This window comes from Sinocyclocheilus rhinocerous, unplaced genomic scaffold, assembly GCF_001515625.1.
Source record: "Sinocyclocheilus rhinocerous isolate Xijiao unplaced genomic scaffold, SAMN03320098_v1.1 scaffold520, whole genome shotgun sequence".
In the NCBI taxonomy this organism is placed as follows: Eukaryota; Metazoa; Chordata; class Actinopteri; order Cypriniformes; family Cyprinidae; genus Sinocyclocheilus; species Sinocyclocheilus rhinocerous.
The window spans coordinates 238,708-246,871 of NW_015666539.1; the positions used below are offsets into that span (position 1 = coordinate 238,708).

The 8,164-nt window shown below is 39.5% G+C and overlaps 1 protein-coding gene across 8 annotated transcripts in view; it reads left to right on the forward strand.

Annotated features, from left to right (window-relative positions):
• Positions 1-739: 739 nt before the first annotated feature.
• The window catches only part of gria3a (glutamate receptor, ionotropic, AMPA 3a), a 43,178-nt gene continuing 35,753 nt past the window's right edge, over positions 740-8,164 (forward strand). For 4 of the 8 annotated variants that reach the window (XM_016543993.1, XM_016543991.1, XM_016543995.1 and 1 more), the window contains exons 1-3: positions 740-1,077; positions 1,306-1,464; positions 6,699-6,938. In XM_016543993.1, coding sequence (XP_016399479.1) covers positions 990-1,077; positions 1,306-1,464; positions 6,699-6,938 — 487 coding nt within the window. In that variant the 5' untranslated portion in view covers positions 740-989. The remainder of the gene's footprint in view (positions 1,078-1,305; positions 1,465-6,698; positions 6,939-8,164) is intronic. The other 4 variants (XM_016543988.1, XM_016543989.1, XM_016543990.1 and 1 more) reach the window with 3 other exon arrangements.

Below are 8,164 nucleotides of genomic sequence, written 5' to 3' on the forward strand. Positions count from 1 at the left end.
AAAACATTTTTATAGATTAACATGTTTTCGCTATATGAGTCAGTCAGTCCTTAGAAGCATGAAAGGACAGCTTGTGTTATCTGAAGCACTCCAGAGACAGACTTCACACACACAGCCAACAGCAGTGATCAAACAGATCAGAGAATTTAAAAAAGGGGGGGAAATCACTTACATAGCCTAGTGATATGCACGGGACAAAATAGATAAACACGTACATGAAAATAATAGTTGGATAATATTTAATCTCAAAACTCTTCAAACAGTAAGAATCCCCTGATCATGAGGAAAAACACAAATGTGAATTGTTTACACACACGCAGTGCAGTGTGTTTGGTAAAGACCTCAAGTTCACAGCCTGCAGAGATCACCTCTACTCGTTATAAAATATTAATATTCTGTTAGAAGTTCAAACTGATGCAGTTCACCTCATTGACTCGTATATCAATATCTCTCGCCTTTCGACATATGCTTTAACACTATATGACTAGCGCGCGGGTGTAGGTTATAATGCTCCGGACCTGTGGGTTGTTGTGTGAACTTTAATTTTTTGTGTTGATTTGCCACTGTACGCGCGGTAAAAGCGCGCGAATGGACACAGGATTTATGCAGAATATAAGGGGTTTAAACGATAGCTTTGAAGTGGACTGTTCCCAGGGTCGCGTGCCGATTTTTCTGAGCTGTATGCGGACTGCGCAGGCGGGTCCGCAGTGGCGGGTTGCGTGCGTGCGTTTGCGCGTACGCGGGTGCTGTTGTAATTTCACGTCACATGAAGTTTGATCAGCGGTCCGATTGGATGATCCGCAGCGCTGACCTGAATTGAGAAGCTCTTGCGCTTGTTTGCTCGTACTCGGTGTTCGTCCTGTAGCCTGGATGCACCTCTCCGGCATCGCGTGAGGGAGTCGGTGCACATCTGGCGGTTTTTGTTGTCGCCCTCTCGCCCGGACTGGATGTTGCGCGTGAGCTGAAGAATTCTAGAGGTCGGAGACAAAATGCGGCGGCGAGCGCACGCGAGCGTCCTGCTCCTGCCGTGGCTGGTGCTGCAAACCCAGGCAGGCTTTCCAAACCAGATCAATATCGGTGAGTGAGTTGATTATTTATTGATCAAAATATTAGACATCTCCTTCCTTGGAAACGCGCAGAGATCTTCATCTACCTGCTGCATCACCCACAGACACCCCATACGAGAAGTTTGCATCTCTAGCGCCAAACGGAGTGTAAATGATGTGAATGTTACTAGTACTATCTCTCACTCGAATAAGTCTAAAGTCATGTAAATGCTCTTAACTCATCTGATCTCGCATGCAGGTGGTCTCTTTATGCGCTCCACGGTCCAGGAACACAGCGCGTTTCGCTTCGCCGTTCAGCTATACAACACCAATCAGAACATCACCGAGAAACCCTTTCATCTGAATTATAACGTGGACAATCTGGAGTCATCCAATAGCTTTTCAGTCACGCACGCGTGTGAGTCTCTGCTCTTTTTTTCCATATACAATTCTGCGGGACGCCCCGCACCTGTTCTCCTTTAACCTTTAGAGCGTTGTAATAACGATATATAGGTGTTGAATTCAGGTGAATTGGGACACTTTTTGCCATTGAGATGACTGGGAAAACTGTCCCAGTCCAGTTAAGCTGAATTCACCCATATCTATCTATCTATCTATCTAAGAATAGAATGAGTGCTCCTTTTTCTTACCAAAGACGGCGATTTGGTTTTCAACTTTGCAGGGACATATTGTGAGGAGGCAGGAGACAACCCTCAGATTCTAATTTTTAAAACAAACCAAAAGCGATTCAAGCAATGAGTCACAGGACCTTGATCATGTTCACAATGTAGGTGTTAACAAAATTCAATTGCGTGGAAGTAAATCTCTTATTACAAGCATGTGCAATATTCCTCACATCATGGGTCTCATTTTCTGTTATTTCTCTGCCCATAACATATTAAATAAGACTGCTGCTCTGTCCTGTTTCTGGTATTTGACTCTGAATCCTCTTGTTTACCTATTATTAAAAACTTTAAAGTTCATTGCATTAAGTGTCAATTTAGTCATAGGCAACAAAAGGCAGCAACATTGTACATGAAGTGCTGCCCCCGCACACAACTGTAACAGACACATGCTCTGTTTGTCTCATCCGAAGATTCTCTCAGGTGAATTCATAAAATAAAATGCAACCAAGTACAGTACAGTTTATTTGTAGTAAGCATGTAGAATTTGGCTGGAGTTGACAGCCAAAATGAGGTGAAAGCCAAGGTTTTAATATGAAAGAACCAATGATTTAGTTGCAATGTCAAGAAAAAGAGAAAGAAAGCAAGTACAAAAAAAAAAAGAAGAAAAGAGAGCAGATAAAGACTGATAGTGTGAGAAGTTGGCAAAAAAGAGAAATGGAGAGACGAAAACATGAAAAACTCTTCTGTGGCACAAGCCTCAGGTCTTGATAATGGAGAGATTGAGAGCATAGCAGAAAGACTGAGGGAGAGAGATGATGATGAGTGCGGGCTGACATTTACACACATGCCCAAACAAGTGCAAGGGTTAGTGCCCTGCACTGTGTGAGTGTGTGTGTGTGCACGAGAATGAGAGAGCTTTACCATCATTATAAAATGCCTGTTTACAGCTGCTGTCATTACCATTTTGTGTCTTTGACTGGCCTGGCTGCTCATCTGAGCATGTCTGTGTGAGAGACCGTGTTTGTGAGCTTTTGGTTTCCTAGCTTATCATGATGTTATTGCTGCAGTCATTGATCTTTCTTCACTGCATTAACATACACACACATTGCTTCAGGCATCTGGTTAGCCCATCAGACAAAAACAGCTGGGCTTTTAAAAATATAAATAAAAAGAGTTTGCGAGTGGAGACATATTCACATAACCTCTCAGACTCTGAAGGTGATTTTCAAGTTTAATGAAAAAACTCTGCGGAGATGCTCTCAAAGCTCAAAGTACATATTCAGGAATAACATGACAGGAAAGACAAAGTGCTTTAACAGTGATGCAAGAATGGTTCATAAATAGAGACAGACACTTATTTTTCTCTCTGGGGATGTCTTTGAATCAGAGCACACTCACGTTTGCATGCAGTGCTTGTATTAGTCAGGTGTTACCTCAGTACAGTCGCTCACAGCGCTGTGAGAGTGAGTTGTGCGTCAAACGGTTCCTGAGCAAAAGGTTTTGACAGCTTACGTATGCAGTGACCCTGCTGTTTTAATTGAGGCAATCTGCGTAGAGGAGAAAAGACTGTAGGGGTCAGAGGGTCTGTAAACAGGTTATTTTTCACTCACTCTTTTGCTCTCTCTCCCTCTCTATGGTTTTCCGTCTTCGCATCGTTTTTTCTTTATTATTCCCTGGAGCGTTCGAGAGACAGATGAAAAGAAGGGCAGAAAGGCAGTAAGCAGATGTAACCTGCTGGCTCAGTTAGAAGAACAAATGAAGGAGAGAAAAACAGAGCGAGAGAGAGACATGTAATCATTACCTCGTCTCTGTGTAATTTCTACGCCACTAGCGTTACCAATTGGAATAGCAAAAATAACTTTTAAAGTCGGCATGAAATTGAAATTTCTAAATGCATGTAATTGGTTTTATTAAACGATTCTTCCATTTCATTTTTACAAATTTTTTTTGACCTTGTAATTTTTTATGAAAAAGTCATAACTTAATCTTCCAGTGAAATATCAGACTTCTCTCAGGTGATGTGGGCCGTATTTATGTAATCATTTCATCCTCATAAACTCTGCCCATTTCTTACAATCGACTGCATTGCTATCTCTACTTTCTGTTTGATAATCCCACAATAAATATGAACAGTACAAAAAAGATTCTATATTTTGACTTTGATGAAACTGTAAGAAATTTCTGATAACTATAACCAATTATCAACAGCATGTTATGGGCAATACAATAATCAGTAATTTTGCTTGTTGGCGATTTGGTTAAAAAACACTCGCTTGTATTAAATTTGTAAATAATCTACACTTCACAATGCATATGTGTAGACCAAAACTGTTGATTCCATATTTAAATCGATACATATGTGACCCTGGACCACAAAACCAGTCTTAAGTCGCTGGGGTATATTTGTAGCAATAGCCAAAAATACATTGTATGGGTCAAAATTATTGATTTTTCTTTTATGCCAATGGAAAGGTTATTTATTCAGCTTTCGGGTGAAGTATAAATCTCAATTTCGAAAAATTGACCCTTATGACTGGTTTTGTGGTCCAGGGTCACACATTAGTTTCACCTTCAAATTATAGACATTACGTTTTTGGAGTACACAATGCAAAATAGCCACTGATATATTGTGCACCTGTAGTTGTTTTTCAAACAGGTTTAAACACTTCTCATGTCTGTAATTGGTCAGACAAACAGATATTCTCACCATAAAATCTTATCATGGGTCGAGTCAGTGTTGCTATGTTGGGCTGCTCAAACAAGCTGAGCAATAATTTGATTGCGCCACAGTATTTACACTTTTCAGGAAAATCCAACTACAAAATGGCTTACTTGTAGATGACTCTCTATTAAGCTGAGATAGTAGAAAGTATAGTAACAAAATAAATAAATAATAAATAAATAAATACATTTAAAAAACATAAAAATCACACACACTTCAGCTTAAAGGACTGAATGTGAGAGTGAGTAAGAGCTGTATGTGTCTCTCTGAACTGCAGTGATGGTTTGTTCTCATGGTGAGGGCTGCTTTCCACTGAGGCGCGATCGATATAGAAAGAGAACAAGACAGGACCACCTAAAACACGCACTCACACTAAAACAGATACCCAGACAACTGCAATGCTCCAGTTGTGTGTAGATATGAGCCATATGATTTTCTTTCTTCTTTAGACACATTTCATGAAAATCCAGTAGGTGAATTCAGGACAATGATATTACATTGTGACTCACTTTGAATGAATGTGTCTCACTGATCATTGTCCAAACACTTTGATTGGTTTTGGTGAAAAACAACCAAATAGAGCACCAAAGTGATGACGTATTTTTGAAGGTTAAACCGGCGGTTAGCATCACTCTGGTTCTGTAGTCATATTTAGCCACTTGTTATAAACTGCCTTTTTTAAGACAATTAAAAAGCTTTAGAAAAATCACAGACGGTTTTTGGCCACAAAAATGTTTCATTCAAAAAATCAATTAAAAAAATAAAATGGTGGTAGGCAGCATTACTTTCTGGTGCATCATACAGGGCTTCCGCCACCTACTGGACTGGAGTGTGAAGCAGAGGTGCAAAGGAGAGCATTGGTAACCGATGCAATTTTAATGGATTTAAAATCTGCTCATAAAAAAACCATTTAGATAGACCACTAATTTGAATATTGAGGATGTGTCACCTTTAGTGTCTATGGTGGATATGGCTTTAGGTGCAGGACTCAATGTGTGTGTTTGTTTGCCTGTAGTCTCTTAAGGCCCGTTCACACCAAGAACGATAACTATAAAGATAACTATATTAGCGTCCACACCAGCGGACGATATTGTCTGTTTATTCCAAGCGCACGCTCGTCTGCCGCTTTAAATTCTCAAGCTCGTTATGGCAGGATTGATTCTGATTGGCTGTCAATGTTTTTATCGTTCATCAGCTGGAAAAATCGTTCTGAAAGTGATTCCAACGATACCGTTTCTCTGTGCCTTTATCGTTATAGCTGTGGTGTGGACTCTGCCATTTTTTTATATGAGAAAGGTTTTTAGAACTATATCTTTATCGTTATTTTAATAGTTATCGTCCTTGGTGTGAACGGGCCTTTACAGTGTTTGTAGAGGTGTTCTGTGTTGGTCTCTCTGTTGTACCAAAGCTCTCAATCGTGTATGAATGTATTTGCTTTGCTGTATGAGTGTTTGAGCATGTATGCTTTTAAATGTAGGCCGTGAATGTGTGTTCATCTGTGTGTGATGATTTTTAACCTCTGGGCTTTCTGAGTAATGTGACATTTGCTTGTATTTTCCTCCTTTTTCTCCCTCATGTCCACATACCACCCATTTCTTTTTTCTTGCTTTTTTGTTTGTATATCTTCTGGACACATTTAGGAACATTTGTCCCATTTGTTCCTTTTTCCTAGAATCGGCTAACCTCTATTCATGCCATGGTCTGTTAGTCTCTCCTATTCTCTCCCTCGCTCTCTTACTTTTCAAGAAGCAGGTGTTTGTGCAAGGCAAAAATTATTTGCTTCAGGAAACAAAAGTAAAAATGTCCTCCCTCTGGGTAACGTAAGGTTGTAAATATTCAGTTAATAATACAGCACTAAACCTGAATTAATGCTTAACACTGACTTTTCTGGGCGTTCTTTCATATATTACCGTAGAGATGTCAGTGAACTCAATCCGTCTACTGTCAGCTTAGCTACATGTTTGCCAGATTTAGAAACATTCTTTAAATAATTTAGGTGACAACTGCATTTAGGGTATTTAAAATAAAATATAACAAGTCATTTGATTTGGATTTTTGATGAATTCACATCGTATTGAAATACATGCAGCCTGTGACATTTAACCAGATGTCATAACATTTCCATTTCTGCGAACAGGCTATTGTCTCTTCAGATCGCTTTTAAAGACTCAAACACACACACATACACACACACTCAGTCGAGATCATCATAATACAAAATGCTTATGAGTGTTTGTGTGCCTAATGTTTGTTTATCCTGAAATGAACACTGACTCTGCTTCCGTCTTTCTCTTGGTCTTGCAGTCTGTTCTCAGTTCTCCAGGGGTGTATATGCAATATTTGGATTCTATGACAGGAGGTCAATGAACACATTAACGTCGTTCTGCGGTGCTCTGCACACCTCCTTCATCACTCCATCGTTTCCCACGGACACAGATGTGCAGTTTGTCCTGCAGATGAGGCCGAGCCTCCGGGGGGCGCTGCTCAGTTTGCTAGCCCATTACAAATGGGAGAAATTTGTCTACCTTTATGATACTGATAGAGGTGAGTAAACACACACACAAACACATATACTGTCAGTGGCTGTCAGTTTTTGCCCAAAAATGAAAATTGTGACTGAAAATAAGTTATTTTGAGAAATGTCTCAGAGTGTTTGGTTGCCAACATTCTTCAAAATATGTTCTTTTGTGTTCTGCAGAAGAAAAAAAGTCAAAAATGTTTGGAACAACATGAGGGTGAATAAATGATTACAGAACTATCCCTTTGTAGTAACAGATCTATTTTGATGTATATCTGGATGTAACAGATTATTGAAAAATAAAAAATGCAGGGTGGGGATTTGGCTCTATGCATCGGTTGTTGATTGGATTTTGAGGTGTGGGCATTGCATTCAAAAGTGAATGCTTGCATGGGTTTAAGCGGACTAAATGGCCCTGGCCCTGTTTACACCTGCTATTTATTTACATTTACATTTACATTTAGTCATTTAGCAGACGCTTTTATCCAAAGCGACTTACAAATGAGGACAATAAAAGCAGTCAAAACTAACTTTTTTTTGTTTTTTTTTAAATAAAGAATAAAAAAATTAAAAAAATATATATATATAAAAAAATATACAAATATTTATATGCATCTTTGTTGATCCGATCATGAGTGGATGACAGTAAATACAAGTGTAAAGGGGGTCTAAATCATTTAGAGCTTGTTAACTTTCAACCACTTCCAGAGGTAGTCAAAAACACATTTCACCTGATTCTTACTATTCTTATCTGTCTACCTACCGACTTAATATGTAATCACTGTAGAACGTGTTGTGAGAAAGTGCACCAAAACCAGGGCCGTCCTTAGGGGGGTGCAAGTAGTCGCACCTGGCCCCGCGGCGAACGGACCGAGGGGGACAACAGTATTTGTGTGCTGCACTCGTGGCTCCCTTAAATATGATTTAGAATGTGACGAAATAAGGGGAATGTCTCAAGGAACTCCGAACACAAGTGGTCACAAGAAATGCATTTGAAACGCATTTTAATACCTGGTGTAAAATGGTAATGCGTCTCGGCTGAGCACTTGTGATCAGGTCACTGAAAACACATCTTAAAGGGGTCATATGATGCTTTTTTAAAGATCATTATTTTGTGTATTTGGTGTAACAGAATATGTTGACATGCTTTAATGTTCAAAAAACACATTATTTTTCAAATACTGTACATTATTGTAAGTCCTCTATGCCCCGCCTCTCTCAAACGCTTCGTTTTCTACAAAGCCCCCTCCTT